A 15848-nucleotide genomic window follows, 5' to 3' on the forward strand; every position below is an offset into this window, starting at 1 on the left:
ACCATCACCATTATCACCACCTTCTTCTTCTCGTTCATATCACCATTATCAAGAACATACCACCTGCGTAACAGCTACAGTAGACCCTCCAAAGGCTGCAAACACGTTCATACAATCTCCCTCTCTTTGTAATTCTAAAAGCTCTATTTGGCCTTGACCAGCTATCGGTGCTATCGCAATGGCGGGTTCCCGTAACTACGATTTCCTGGTATGTTGCATATTGCCTACCAGCCATGATCGCGTATTCGAGTAGCTGCCCCGATAGCTAATATCCGCTCTCTTGCTTTTGCTCGCTAGATAAAACTCCTCCTCATCGGTGACTCTGGGGTCGGAAAGTCGTGCTGTCTGCTCAGATTTAGTGAAGATTCCTTCACCCCTTCTTTCATCACAACCATCGGAATCGACTTCAAGATCCGAACTATCGATCTAGATGGCAAAAGAATCAAGCTCCAAATATGGGACACAGCTGGTATGTTTCCCCTTTGAACCGTCTCGACACCATATATACTCTGCCTCGTCGGAAATCAGTTCAAAGCGGCAGAATCCGGTGGCGTTTAAGCACCCAAACCACAGGCGACTAACCACAGCTTTTATTGCTTCTATCTACAGGCCAGGAGCGTTTCCGAACCATCACAACCGCGTATTACAGAGGTGCTATGGGAATCCTATTAGTCTACGATGTTACCGACGAACGATCGTTCAACAGTACGTCCACTTCCCTCCAAATCTCTCCTGGCTGCTACAGCTGCAGTTGCACTTCTGGCAAAATCCCAAATCGCTGACATCGCCTGATTACGTAACACAGACATTCAAACATGGTTCCAAAACGTCGAGCAGCATGCAACTGAAGGTGTTAATAAGATCCTAATTGGAAATAAATGCGACTGGGAGGAGAAACGTGTTGTTTCGACAGAGAGAGGCCAGGCCCTGGCCAACGAGCTTGGAATTCCTTTCATGGAAGTTTCTGCTAAGGCTAATATTAATGTCGAAGAGGCCTTCCTTTTACTAGCTCGCGATATCAAGAAGAGAATCATGGATTCGTCTTCCGGAGAGAAAAACCAGCCGGGAGTTGTCAATGTCAACGAGACGAGTAGTGCTGCCGGCGGAAAGTGCTGCTAAACGGAAACCCCGTGATAAGAAGTGCATGTATAGCCTTGCCTTACAGCGGAATACTGAAACTCGATGTATAGTGGAGGCCTCACGCATTCTTTACTATGCATAGACCATTCCCATACCCTTCTTGCGTCCTTTCTGGAGGACCTTTCCACGAAAGACAAGATTAACCATTGGTCTACCAATACGTCTTTAATTTGCATAATGCCGAATACCCCATAATCAACTACATTTTATAATGCCGACAACGGACACGGACGAGAAGAGGCAGGCAAGAAACGGAACAAAAATGTGAAGGAGTTCTTTGGAGTTTTTCTTCTTCTTGTGAGCTAAAAGGAAATCAATATTTCCCAGACTTCCCGAATGTTCACATTATCTCGTTCTTTCTGGCTTCTTTTCTTTATCTCTCTCCCTAACCCCCCCCCCTCTTTTTGTTTTTATTAATCATCATCTGGTATTGTTTTTATCTGATACAGTCGGACGATATAAACGTTGTATCCGTGCTCTCACCTGCCGCACTATTGTGTGATTCTCTACCCCCTTTGATGGATCCTTATTACCTTTGCAGGATATTTTATGTATCTTCCTTTTTTTATTATTTCATTTTCTCTCTTATATTATCCCTGTATTATTGGGTCAGCCCCGTTCCTAGTCGCTGCTCTGATTTCCTTTATAACGATCTTGTTGGCTCTCTCTACGATGTGTATGTCTTTTAGCTATACCGCCTTGTCTGTACTATCAAATGTTAGATTGCTTCCTCTCCCCAGGACGACGGTCCACACGACAGTTGTTTTTATGCGTGACGTCGACGTCGGTTTCAATTGCTCGGTTCGGTTCAGATATATGTTAATACGGCTCCTACATGCGCGGCCTGTCTCAGGACAAGGTGTCGAAACTTATTTCCCATGGATCGGAACTCGATGTTGGGTTTCAATACAGAATACTGGGCTACACCGCAATACTAGATCTAAATTCGCACATCAAGCATCCTCACGACTCAACATGTTGCAACGTTGGTTGTGACATCTAACCTAAGCACCCATGCTCCCTTCCGTAATGAAGGAACAGAAACTTCTTCATCCAACAGAAACTTCTTCATCCAACAGAAAAACCAGGGCGGCACGTCTAGGCAACTCTTCTACCCGCAATCCACGGAAATATCCATCCCGTTCAAGCAAGTCCTGTGCGCCGGCCAGGAACCGCCATTTCATTCCGACCGCAAACCTCTCTGGGATATTCCGACGTTCCTTCATAGGCAACTCCACCCCCTCCCTCCTACCTCGGTTTCTGGGCGCCGCAATAGAGTTATCCATAGTTCTTGCCGATAGACCCCGAGAGCCAAGTACCCAAGGCGCTTTTGTGGGAGGGGGTCGCCCTCGGCGCACAGAAAGTTTGTGTTACCGGGGAAGTCCCAACAGGGCGTGTTCAGAGGTTGTACGGATCCCACTGTGTCAACATTTTTGGCGGCAATGCTTGCGGGTGTTGGTTGTGCGACCTGTGATGGGTGGTTATGATACCAAGTCGAAAAGCTTCGGTTGACCGGTTAAAAATAGGGACGTAGTGTCGAGACTGTGCGCCTTGGTAATTCGCTGGACTTATGGAGGTTCTGGAGCTTTGAGGACTTCTATGATCTAAGCTCCATCGGCATCATTTGGCTAAGGGGTATTCTGCACGCTTGCCTTGGAATCGAAGTAGGAGATTTTAGAGCTTACGGGTGCCATTAGGAATGGACTATGTCGATGGCATTCGTCTGGATATCCGGGACAGCATGGAAAAGGGCGCGTTTGGTAACAAGGGACGATATGGTCCCGTCCTGAGATACCTACACTTTATGGATTTCTGTTATAAGACCTCTCTATAGAAATAGAGAACCGGGCGGTGTATCTTACTCGGGAAATTTATTGACTTTCTTAACATATAATCGATCGTAGATCGATGTATTAAACCCCTATGAATATACAGCCGGTTATATCGTTAATTCATATGAGCCACCCGAGCCTCACCGCCGCCGTATTGGTTACTTAACGGCTGCGAGCCGGGTTTGGAAGCTGCATTGGGTTCGGAGTTTGAAGCATCAATAAACGGTGGAAGGTCCAACTTTGTGGCATTATCGGCGTTCTTATTAGCGCAGGATGGGGGACTGGTAGCAACTTTTGTGTTTGGAATCTTGAGGCTTGGTAATTGGGCGATCGAGGCTGTAGAGAAAAGGAAGGCGGTGAGGATAAGTTTAGAAGAGAGCATGGTAGCGGTGATGGTGATGGGTGATATAGATTACTTCCCGCTCACATGATGGGTATACATGTGGATGTGATATCTATCATTTTCGATTGCTAGAACTTACTTATATATATATATATATATAATGAACCAATTGGGTGAGATGATTAGCTCTAATATTGGCGTTTATTACACAGGGGAGCTCCAAAAACCACGTGCACACCGACTTGGGATAACATAAGTCGTCATGATAGTTTGAATTAACTGGTACGGATCCTGTTATATATATTTGCCCCGCATATGATCTAATAGTACAAATACCTATACAATCCCACCTTTCGTAATCTTACAGAGAACGGAAACTCAACTAGGAAGTTATGATGTCTTCTATCGACTGCTTCTCAAGAAGCCCAACACTCCTCCACAATACCCTACCAACTCCGAAACCCTACCAGCTTCTTGCTTCATTTCCTCCCTATATTCTTGTAACGCCTCCTTAACTGTCGGCTTCTCATCTCTCAAATCTGCCATTTCATCGTCATCGCTATCCTCTTCGTCTTCGGCCTCGCTGTCTTCGGCCTTTGCCAGTTCTTCCTCTTCTTTAGCTACTGTCTCTCCATGGATCTTGAGGAAGACTCTCATCCATGCTAATACGAGTTCGTAGTCCTTTCGGCTCCGTAGGCGTTGTGTTAGGGCTTCGACGAAGGATATTAGCTCGAAATATGGCGCAGAAGAGGTATCCAGCGTCCTGATTTCAAGGTCTGTTGTCGATGGTGGTAGAGTCTTCATGTGCTCAATGAAGGCGGTATCTACAAAATTGAAAACAGGGCTCGATTAGTTTAATGTCCTTTTACGATTTTTTTGAGAAGGGGAAGGTTCTTGCAGGGCACTTACAGTCTCCATCTTCACTCCCTTCCATCAAAAGCCTTGTGAATCTTCTTTCGAATTCAACATCACCACTCTTGACCCTACTCAACTCTGCCTTTTCGATAGCTCTTCTTGATGCATCTGCGACACTAAGGTCAAGGCCGTTATCCATATCCTTGTTGGCATCGTCTGCACCAGTAAGTTTTGCGGCCCCATCTTTCAAACTTGCCAAGCTGCCCAAGAAAAACGGAGCCTTCTCGGGTTTCTTGATCGGATCGTTGGGTCTGTTTCGAGCCTTGATATGTTCCAAGTTTAAGAGGTTCATCCATCGGTTCTTTGGTAATAAACTCATAGTGAGCATTTGATCCGACAACTGGTCGACGGTGGTGTACTGTCCATCGAGGCTGTCTTCTTCAGCATCTTGCGCAAACGCGGATTCCACAAGTCCTGTGCCGCCCTCTCCCGTAGAAGATGGTCCCGCAATTTTTTGAATGTCGTCTTCGGATATGCGGCGGGTAGGGACGTGTGTAAATACGGTCTTGTTGGTATAAATGCCGATGCCGACGCTGTCGATAGACGCTGTAGCTAAGAAATTACCATCCGGAGAGAATGAAATCGAGTTGACGACGCTTGGAGTCTTGAATCCATCGATGAGGTGACCAGTCGGTAGATCCCAAACCCTTATTGTAGAGTCCATGCTTGATGCGATAAGCCAGCGGGAGTCATTAGAGAAGCAAATATCCGAAATACGGCCGCCACAACCCCACAGTTCACGCACTACCTTCCTGGTCTCAATATCAACCACTCGGATGCCTAAGTCATCGCAGGATATAGCGATCAAACCCGATGATCTATGGATTCTGAGAGCAGTGCACGCAGTCCCTTCTGTAAAGGATATCTGATGCTGGAGGAGCCCAGATTTGAATTCCCAGAATTTGACGAAGCCATCTAGGCCGCAGGAGATCAGGACCTGGTTAACAGAGTCGACTACTAGCCCTGTTACCCCACCAGCGTGTTTCCAACCTGCTCTGCTCCCTTGACCATCTTTCCTTGCTGCGATTTGCGCCTTTGTCGCTCGAGCAGGGAACCTAGCTCTGTGGATTCCACTCTGCAGGTTATAAGAATCAATAGCGCCATTTGCACTTCCCACGATACCAAAGGTACCACATGGGCTGATGGCTACGCTTTTAACCTCCCCTCCATCACCGGTGGGTAAAGTCCACCTTCCGACCTTCCGTCTGGTCCAAGACCACGATCTCGCAAACGCCTCTTCCCTTCCGCCAGTGATCACACCTTCCCAACCAAGTTCGTTGGACCCCCACTCCGCACCAGAGCCGTCCCGATTACCCTCCACAGCAATACAAGTTATAATCGCACCCTTCAATAGTGATACATCGGCGATCCTGTCGTACATGCCAGATTTTTTCAGTTTATTCATCGTGCTTTCCATGCTTCCCTGCGATAGTTCAGTAGACTGCGCGTCAGATCGAAGGGAGAAGCCCCATAGTGAATGGTCGAGGGAGCCAGAAAGTATAAAGTGAGTACTGGGATGGAACATAATTGTATTCGGTGCCAAGGCATGACCACCACGCTGCCTAAGTATCCGGGGTAGAACGGTAGTTGGTGTGTCGAATACCCAAAGTTTGATAGCGTTATCGCCACCGGATGTTACGAGAACGTTTTGGCCGGGGAGGAAAGTGGCCCTTGAGATACCACCGGTTGCTGACGAATGCACACCTCGCATGATTCCGATTGCTTTGCGAGATTTGAGAGACCAGAGGGTTATATTTCCGTTGGATGATGCAGAGGCAAGCATATCAGATGGCGATGGGGGGTCCGAAGATGACTTTAGAGGGGGTGGTACCAGGTCCGAACGGAAGGATAGGGAGGTCACAGGAGCCGAAGACGAGAGTTGGAAGAGTGATGTGTCTGTCTGAATGTTATGGAGGTTTATTATTCCAGATGAGAAACCCATTGCCACGATCGAGTGATGAGTGGATAGGGACAATGATGTGAGATGTCCGATATCTGTACCATTGGGTGTCTTTGGTGGTAGGATGGAATAGACGAGCTTCCCGCTTCTGATATTCCAGATTTCTACAGAGCCGTCCGAGGTACCTATACATATTTTGTTTAAAAAGGTGGGTGGGTGGATGATATTGACAATATCAGACTCCCCGAATAACTCGATGGTTGTGTAGAGCTCTGTTACATTTGTTAGATATTTATACTCTTCAAGAGTCAGTGTATCTCCACTACGTACCTCTCGACCCAATGTTCCAAACGCCAACGCTTTTAGGTCCAATAATGCCTACAAGCCAGTCACCGAAGCCGAATATGTCTTTGATTCCGGTTCTACCCTTCTTGACTTCATCCATCTGCATCTCGCCTTTCTTCTTTCCTCTTTCGAAGATCCATATTCCCGTTCGAAAGCCGACGTATATTTCCTTCCCACGAGCGTATATAGAAGTAATTTCAGATGGAGTCTGAGGACTTGTTACGAAGAGAAGGTTAAGTCTTCTGATGTCATATGTAGATACAGAGTGACCGGTGGATGTGGATAATTGAAAGGTTGCGGAATGTTGGAGAAGGGCAAATGGAGTCGAAGTTGTGACATGGCCAAGGGACTAAATTGACGTTATAACATCCTTAATTAGTAACACGATTGAATTTTTTCAAAATAGGTTTCCCTAAAAGGCTTTTTAATGAACTGACTCTGAATGGAGCAAAGATTCGAGATGATGACTTTTGCGACTGTTGAGAAGTTGACTTTGCGACTTCAAGACGGGCTCTTTTGGCCGGTGGATTGGAGACGTCTGGACTCATGACGGTAGTATACCGTAAAATGGAATTTCGATACTATTAGAGCTATCTCGAAGCCAGAATCATCGAGAGGTTAATTGTGGACGTTGAGATAAAAACAAGATAGTAGATGATATGATCCCAACCAGGTACCGGTGGTCGCGGTGTCGCAAGAAACTTAGCTTCGATTCTCTCAAAAGATCAAAATTTTTGTTTGCAGCTTGTGGCAGATGGATTTCTTGTTTGGTGCGCGACAGCCAATCAGAATCGGGTGTTATGCCAAGTAACAAACATTTATCAAATCACATGATCTTGCCCCTCAATGTGTGTGTTGTGACCCCTTGTCACTCCAGATCACTTATGTAATCATGTCAATGATATAAAGTATCGATGAGGTACTATAGATTATAATATTGTGGATGCCTGTTAAAATTACTACTTAGTACCTAGGTAGTTATAGGAAGAAGAGTCTTTGAATCGATTGATCGATCATCCTTTTATCCGATCGATCAAGTCATGTTTCCTAGTCTACATTCCAATGCAATATTAATGGTCTGTACACCCTGTCTGCATGATAGACATGTCCATGTGCCCCGAGCAGGCGGTGCCATGGTCACAAAGCTGAATATAATATAATTTGAATTCAGATAAAGTTTCTTCGACAATGCAGAACTAAGTCGATACTAAGTAAGTAAACTAAACTAAGGCCAAAGAAGCTAGTATATTATGTTTTATAGATGCTGCTGACAGTCCAATGTATATTATGTTTTATAGATGCTGCTGACAGTCCAATGTATATTATGTCATATCGTATTTGACGTACTGGTGCACCTATGTTGGACAGCACAGCCGCCTCATCCAAGCCGATTCTACTTACTCTTAGTACTACCAGATAGTTAGCCTCGAATCTAGTTCAGTGTTCTACTTTAGCAAGAATGCAATGCATTCGTGAAAACAAAAAAAAAGAACCCATCCTGTCAACGTGTCAGTACCCTATTTCTCGCCTCGTCTCGTTAAATTCCCAACGATATTCGAGAATACTAATTAAGTGCTTCCCTTAGTGTATAATTTGGAGCTCTCGAAGGGATCATACTTGAGATCACCCGGAATTGGAAAGTTGTCGTGTGCGAGTTCTGTGTGAGTTTTCTGCATCTTCCAGAGCTTCATTATTGGCTGTTATGGTGTAACTTACAGGGAAGAGCAGTGACCACGAACCAAATTATGATGACATGAACGTTAATTCGAACGCCCAGGTACCCCTAGCCTGTTAAACAAAGAAATTTAAAGGGAAGGAAAGAGAAGAAGAAAAAGAAAGAAAGAAAGAAATTGGCCCACCACCCCTCTCTCGCCCTCGCTCTCGCTCTCTCTTCAGCAAGGCCAGCTGTGGGGACTGGCCGGATGTACCTGAACCTCCACTGGAATTAATGTTCGTGTATCGCGGGGCTTATAGAATTCCGGTCAATTAGGCGAGATACACAATGTTGCTTGCCTTCAACTGGCCGGCCGGCCTGGCTGCCTTGAACGTTGCAATGTTTAGAAAAATTGACCAGTCTCGTAGAAGAGATGTTGGTTAAGTATAAGTATTCGTCCTGCAGCTTTGAAGTCTCACGACCTTTTTCCCTTTTCCATCATGCACTGCTATTACATATAAGTCGATAAATTACTTATACTTCTATCGTCTATCGTCTATCGTTTTGCCCCCGGTTCGCGGATTCAAAGAGTCGCACAGCAGTTATAACTTATAATTATATATACGCTCTGGAGTATAACGTATACTCTTGCTGTGCGACTTTTTCTGATACGTTACGATACGATACGATACGATACGATACGGTAATGCACTGCAATAGAAATCGTCTGATGCATTGATATGATTATAATACACCGACTTCCGACCACCCTCGCATGAATCGGTCAAATCAAACGACGTCAGCCGCCATCGTCTCAGGAGATTGAGCCCACTCACTCACTCACTCACTACTGGCTCACTTCAGTCATTGACACGATTCGGCTCCCTCGGTTCTGATAGTCAAGTCAAGTCAATCAATCATCCCACCATCCCGCAATCTTCGGCTGATAGACATACTCCAAAATACTGTATCGATAAGGTACTAAGAAGTACCTACTTACCTACTTAACATATATCGATTTGTCTAGACCTACAGATATACAGACAGACATACAGACAGACAGGCGAACAAACAGACAGACCGACACGCGATATCGCACATACATAGATACTTGATACATGCTTGGCCTGACCATGGTGGAGACCGTCTGAAATATCATATCCCCGGTCTAATTAGTAATTTGGTACCTCAATTTCCCCAGGATCTCAGCACCAATTCGGCAAGGTGTCGAGTGCCCAAAATTCCGAGAGTTCCTTTCACCACTCAGCTCAGGATACGATAACTACTCTCGAACAGGGAAGCTCTGAAAGGAACAAGGGAAAGGGAAAAAAAAAAAAAAAGGGACGGCGCTCTTATAGATTGCTTATACTTGCATCCACCCAACCAGAAGAAGCGTTCCAAGCTTGCTTGCTTGCTTAATAAGGAGAAATAGGAAAGAAGAACGGAAGGAAAGAAGGAAAATAAAGAAGAAGAAAAAAAAAGATGGAAAAAATTGGATAACTCCTCCAACCATGCATCTGTTCTGTCCTGAATCTTGAATGTTTTCCCTTTTATATCTCGATACCTCTTGGTAAGTATAGACTCAGCCCGTGCGTCCACTACCACGAGCTCCACTTTGCAGGCTGCTTGCAGGCGGAATCGACGATTAATTGGGACGAGACCAGCCCTTCGAAATCCCGACCTAGCCAGAAGACGGATGCGCATGCTCGCGACCAGAGACATTACAGACACACCCAGACACCAATACACATTCATCCGTTACCTCTACGCTACAGACATACATACATACATCCATTACATCCATTACATCCATACCGTCTAGCAGGGACCAGCATCCTTCCTTTCCATACCTTACCTTACCTTACCTTACCTTACCTGACCTGACTTGACCTTACCATACCATACCAAATCCCCACCATTTGCCATATACTAGCTCGATCGAACTAGACACGGATCCGAGGTTTTCGTGACTAACTGCAAACTCCAATTGAGCATCTGCGAAGTCTTTTTTTGAATAATCCAAACTGTCACAGTACATGCATTCACATGTATGTATTGGATTGACTGGAATTTTGATTTGATAACCATATCCTACTATAGAAGGGGAAATACCTGATTGATCCATGCAAATGTCTTCGTCCACTTCCACACCACAATTACCTCCGCCGACGCCTTCGTCGTCTTCGACAGGCTTTCGTGGCAGCAGCAACAGAAGTAGCACTAGTAGTATCACGAACGGCGAAGGAAAGCTACAGTCGATACCAGAAGCAGACTCCACTTCCGCTGTAGATGCCACTAGCAGCAGTAGTAATCCTGTTAGCTCCGCCAGTAGCATTGCAAACAATCCTGGCTCCGATACGTCAACTCCGACAGCCACTAAACCACAACCTGGACCTTCCTTATCTCACCGACCGAATGGTGCCAATGGCAATGGTCTTCCCAAAGATACCGACCAATCCGATGGCCGAGGTGCTGTCGTCCGACCAGCTGCTTCTGCTGGCCCTTCGACGCAACAGCAGCATGATAGTCGTAGTAGTGCTGTTTCTGCGACTACTAATCACACCAATGCTGGCGCCGCTCCTTCCCAGCAGCAGCAGCAGCCCAATGTCTCTGCTGTTGCCTCTCTCGATATTAAAAGCAATAAAATTCAGAATAACGACCAACAATTAGCTTCCTCGCTATCCAGTACATATTCTACCTCTCCCTCTCGCTACGATACTTCTTCAGCTGTACCTTCGGTCGCTACTTCCTCTGCCCAGCCAATTCCTACTCGGAAAAACTCAATTTCGGGTCCCTCAAAGTCGCAATCCTCATCTCGCCAGTCGTCTTTTCACGCTACCTCGGGCTTTTTCAAGGATCTGTTAGCGTCCACCACTGCAGCATTTTTGCCGTCTTCGTCTTCCGGGAAACGACGTCCCAGCATACCTTTCAGACATCGCAGGTCCACTTCTTCCAATTCCTTTTCTGGTCCCCCGATTTTATCAATGGCGGCCAACCAGGTCGATGGTAATGGTCGTGACGACCCACCTTTGTTCTCGTCGACTCTAGAGCGAACTGCTTCACATTCAAGCACAAACACTTCTAACTCTCGCTTTACACATTCTTCCGTTGTTGGTACTCCGGCGGCTACTTCCTCGGGCCCACAGTCTTATAAAACCCAGGCTGACATCCACTTACTTGGTCGGGATACAAATAATCACGGTGTAACTGTTCCTGCTGCTGGAGGATTCATTCAACAACCTGCGATCATGCCTGCTGCCGCCTACACCCCATCCAACGGACTCTCTCCAATTGCTGGTTCTCCGGACGGTGGGCCGACCGATCCAAATCCGATCTCACACAAGAATGGCCTCCCGAATCCCACCCCACCGGCTGCGTCCCAGAATTCTCTCGCTCAGGCTCTTGTGCAAATGAACGCTGCCTCAGGCCGGAGCACACCCGCCACAGCCTCTTCGCCTCCTAGTGAAGACGGACAAGGTAACGTTCCTACTAAAAGACGACCGTCCGTTTCAACAACTTCATCGTCTACTCCTAACCCAGCCCCCAAAATTGGAAGGGTTGGAGTCTGTGCCCTTGACATCAAAGCTCGATCGAAACCATGTCGGCATATTCTGAACCGGCTAATGGTCAACGGCGACTTTGAGATTGTGATTTTCGGAGATAAAGTGATATTAGACGAAGGTAGGATTCACCAAAATAAAACCCATGACAGATGACATAATTCATGGGTCCTCGGATGCTTCCGTAAAAACAAAATATGCTGACTCCATCTTTTTAGACGTAGAAAACTGGCCTACATGGTAGGTGCTCTTTTGTGGCATTTCATTCGTCCACTTGTTTTGACAGCTCCATTGTGATTTCCTATTTAATCGATGCACCAGTCCAACACAAGGGCCAGCGTGGGGGGTCGCACAGTTAATATGGGCTGCGGCTTTGCATCTCTATGATACTAATTATTTTTTCCTACTATTTAGTGACTTCCTAATATCCTTCTTTTCATCTGGGTTCCCTCTTGATAAGGCGATTCGTTATGTTGCTCTCAGGAAACCGTTTTGTGTCAACTCACTGCCGATGCAAAAGGTCCTCTGGGATAGGCGACTAGTTCTGCGCATCCTTGATTCGATCAAAGTTCCAACTCCAAAACGTGTAGAAGTGTCCAGAGACGGCGGTCCTTATCTCTCTCCTAGTACAGCTGCGGCACTCTATGAGCATACCGGGATAAAGCTACCTCCATCCGGTGATCCTGCGTGGAAGGCCCCACAGACCGTGGAACTTATCGACGAAGATACCATTAGCGTGGACGGGGTCACTTTGAAGAAACCGTTTGTTGAGAAACCTGTGAGCGGAGAGGACCATAATATTCGGATCTATTACTCGAAAGCGCAAGGTGGAGGGGGTCGAAAGCTATTTCGCAAGGTTGGGAACAAATCCTCGGAGTATGACCCTAACCTCACGAAGCCTAGATCATCTGGTTCGTTCATTTATGAGCAGTTCATGGTCGTCGATAACTCCGAAGATGTAAAAGGCTACACCGTTGGTACCGAATTCTGCCACGCCGAGACCAGAAAGTCTCCAGTTGTCGACGGTCTCGTTCGCCGCAATACAAATGGGAAAGAGATTAGATTCGTCACAACGTTGACACCAATCGAGTCCTCAATGGCAATTAAAATTGTTAAATCATTTGGGCAGAACGTGTGTGGGTTTGATCTGCTCCGTGTCAATGGCAAAAGCTTTGTCATTGATGTGAACGGGTGGAGCTTCGTCAAAGACAACAATGAGTATTATGACAAATGTGCCGAAAAGCTCAGGACCATCTTTATTGATGTGAAGGAGAAGCGTGCTCCGGGAAGAGCTAGATCTAATAGTACTACTAACCAGGCTTCCATTGATAGAAGTCAATCGCAATCGCGAATCAATAGATTCAGTGTGACGAAGCAGTCTATCGGGAACTCCCTGAACCAATTGCTCCACCGAAGCCCGTCAACATCCCGACTTAGTATAGATCGAACATCCTCGAAAGACAAAGAGCCCCCTAGTCCAGGGCCTGGTACTCCTCCACCCGGCAATCCAACCCTACTTCAATCGTCTGCATCGTCGGGAACACTGCAGGCCACCGATCCTGTGCCCATACCACACGCAGTTGGTTCTGTAAGGAGCAACCCGGAATTGGCCCCAACTGCTCAGGAAGCGCCAGTCCCCGCGGGCCCCAAGCATACCTGGAAACTAAAAGGCATGGTTGCTGTTCTTCGACACGCAGACAGAACACCGAAGCAAAAATTCAAGTTTAGTTTTCACACTCAGCCTTTTGTTGATCTACTGAAGGGTCACAAAGATGAGGTAATCTTGGTTGAAGAAGGTCTCGAGCAGGTTTTGTTGGCTACAGAGGTGGCTTTGAAGGAAGGTATTGAAGACAGAGAGAAAGTTAGGTTGTTGAGGAATGCCCTTCAGCGCAAAATGGCATATCCTGGAACCAAAGTTCAGATCAAGCCTCAGGGGCTCAAGAAGAAGAGCAGTGTGAAACTAAAGGAAGCTTCACCACCAAGAGTATCACCGGAAGCCCCAATCAATCCACCCAGCGAAGCATTCATCCCAGACACAGTTCACAACCCAGAGGAAAATGTCATCCCAATCGAGGAGGGTTCGCTGAAGTCGTCGAAGGATCTTTTACCTGTTGCGATCAACGATGATTATGTTGTCGACAAGCTGCAACTCATTATTAAATGGGGAGGCGAGCCTACGCACTCCGCCAGATATCAGTCCCAAGACCTCGGGGAAAACATGAGGAAAGATTTGTTACTCATGAATAGGGAAGTTTTGAACGATGTTACTATTTTCACATCTTCGGAGCGAAGAGTGTCAACAAGTGCACATATTTGGGCGGCTAGCTTCCTCGATGTTAAAGAAATATCTCAGGGAAGGATTGCTATTCGTAAGGACCTTCTAGATGACAGCAACGCGGCAAAGGACGAAATGGACAAAGTTAAGAAAAAGCTCAAAACCCTCCTGCGAAAGGGTGCAGAAGCGCCACCTCAGTTTGCCTGGCCAAGAGAGAACTTCCCAGAGCCATCTGTGGTCATGCAAAATGTCGTTCAATTGATGAAGTTCCACCAAAAGGTTATGCAACATAACTACAAGAAGTACTTCGGTGAGGGACAAGATGGTAGCCTCATACCCACTGCCGCTGCTCTACAAGAAAAGTCTTCCAGGTCAGCTCAGCCTACCAGCGGATCTTCCGGTGCCATGGCAAGTGCACTTGCCCAGGCTAATACCACGAATGCGATCCAAAGCCGATGGTGCTGCGGCGAAGATCCAGCTCTGTTCCGTGAGCGATGGGAAAAGTTATTTGTCGAATTTTGCGAGACAAAAGGGAAGGAGCCAGACCCAAGCAAGATTTCGGAACTATACGATACAATGAAATTTGACGCCCTCCACAATCGACAATTCCTAGAAACAATGTTCACACCTTCGTCCGAGATAATGGAAGAAGAAGGCATTGTAGATACGAGTACTAATGGTATCGGATCGGCCAATGGGACGTCAGGTAATCTCGCAGACAGCACGGTTGAGTCGACAGAGGATGGCGGGAAAGCTGGGGGCATTCTTCGAACACATAGACTAGGAAGAAGAAGAAATAGTCGTAGAGGAGCTAGCCCTCAGGGACGACCTAGTATCACCGACGACGACGCTTCGGTGAAAGTAGATAAATACCGTGGTCCCATCAAGGACGACTTTCGGCTCACAAAACTTCGGGAACTGTACCGACTGGCGAAGGTTCTCTTTGAGTATGTTTTAATTGCTAATGAGTTTATAACTTTATGCTAATATTTGGAAACTAGTTTCGTCTCCCCGCAAGAGTATGGAATCGATAATAACGAGAAACTCGAGATTGGGTTGTTGACTTCGTTGCCATTGCTCAAGCAGATCGTCAAAGATCTCGAACATGTTCAGGCAAGCGATACCGCGCAATCTTTCTTCTATTTTACCAAGGGTGCGCGATTTCGTTAATTTCCATACCAGCGAGAGAAAATGGCTAACACTGTCCACAGAATCCCACGTCTACACGTTGCTCAACTGTATTTTAGAATCCGGGATCAAAACAAAGATGGAGCGTAATGCGATTCCAGAGCTTGATTATCTTACTCAGATATGCTTTGAGCTCTATGAATCCGAAAACAAGAATGTTCCTGGTGCGACGCCGTGCGATCCGAATACTTCCAGCTATTCGATACGTATTAGTATATCGCCAGGCTGTCACAGCAATGATCCATTGGATATGCAATTGGATGCGAAACATTGTATTGGAGTTACTCCAAGAAGGAATCTTATTGGGCATCATGATTGGAAGGAACTCCTAGCCAGATTCAAAGAGAAATTTGATCGGTATGCATTTTTTTCCTTCTCTAGAGGAATGTTCAAGCGCTAATATCGTCACTACAGTGTCCAACTTCCAAAAAGATTCATACCCATCAACCTAGCAGAGGAGGACTAAAGTGTCACTCTACTAATACTTTATTTTCTTTTTCTTTTTTCTTTGACTCGCGGAGTGTATCCTCGAACTCTCTCGAACGTTCGAAGGTACCCAGGATAAAACACTGTGCTAATAATGTAATAGCGTCCGGTAGTGTCTTTTCTTTCTTTCTCTCTTCCTTTCTTTCGAACTTCCTACGGCGGCCTCGTTCCTCGTTTTCAAAAAAAGGTAGTGCGGCCGTGTGAACTTGG

General features: G+C 46.3%; 4 protein-coding genes across 4 annotated transcripts; 2 read left to right on the forward strand and 2 right to left on the reverse strand.

The window, feature by feature from the left end:
- Positions 1 to 178: 178 nt before the first annotated feature.
- Positions 179 to 1119, forward strand: AOL_s00043g97 (uncharacterized protein; the record flags this gene model as incomplete). Its single annotated transcript, XM_011120584.1, has 4 exons — positions 179 to 208; positions 298 to 469; positions 610 to 705; positions 806 to 1119. 4 exons carry the CDS (start codon positions 179 to 181, stop codon positions 1117 to 1119), a joined length of 612 nt encoding a protein of 203 aa, XP_011118886.1.
- A 1968-nt stretch (positions 1120 to 3087) lies between these two features.
- AOL_s00043g98 (uncharacterized protein) lies at positions 3088 to 3354 on the reverse strand (the record flags this gene model as incomplete). The annotated part of the gene is made up of 1 exon (XM_011120585.1): positions 3088 to 3354. One exon carries the CDS (start codon positions 3352 to 3354, stop codon positions 3088 to 3090), a length of 267 nt encoding a protein of 88 aa, XP_011118887.1.
- Positions 3355 to 3717: 363 nt separating this feature from the next.
- Positions 3718 to 7023, reverse strand: AOL_s00043g99 (uncharacterized protein; the record flags this gene model as incomplete). Its single annotated transcript, XM_011120586.1, has 4 exons — positions 3718 to 4139; positions 4225 to 6402; positions 6461 to 6824; positions 6913 to 7023. The coding sequence occupies 4 exons, from the start codon at positions 7021 to 7023 to the stop codon at positions 3718 to 3720; spliced, it is 3075 nt and encodes a 1024-aa protein (XP_011118888.1).
- A 3235-nt stretch (positions 7024 to 10258) lies between these two features.
- Positions 10259 to 15618, forward strand: AOL_s00043g100 (uncharacterized protein; the record flags this gene model as incomplete). The annotated part of the gene is made up of 6 exons (XM_011120587.1): positions 10259 to 11810; positions 11908 to 11929; positions 12104 to 14911; positions 14966 to 15117; positions 15176 to 15509; positions 15567 to 15618. The coding sequence occupies 6 exons, from the start codon at positions 10259 to 10261 to the stop codon at positions 15616 to 15618; spliced, it is 4920 nt and encodes a 1639-aa protein (XP_011118889.1).
- Positions 15619 to 15848: the final 230 nt, after the last annotated feature.

The sequence above is a fragment of the Orbilia oligospora genome, assembly GCF_000225545.1.
Source record: "Orbilia oligospora ATCC 24927 unplaced genomic scaffold scaffold00043, whole genome shotgun sequence".
NCBI classification, from domain to species: domain Eukaryota; kingdom Fungi; phylum Ascomycota; class Orbiliomycetes; order Orbiliales; family Orbiliaceae; genus Orbilia; species Orbilia oligospora.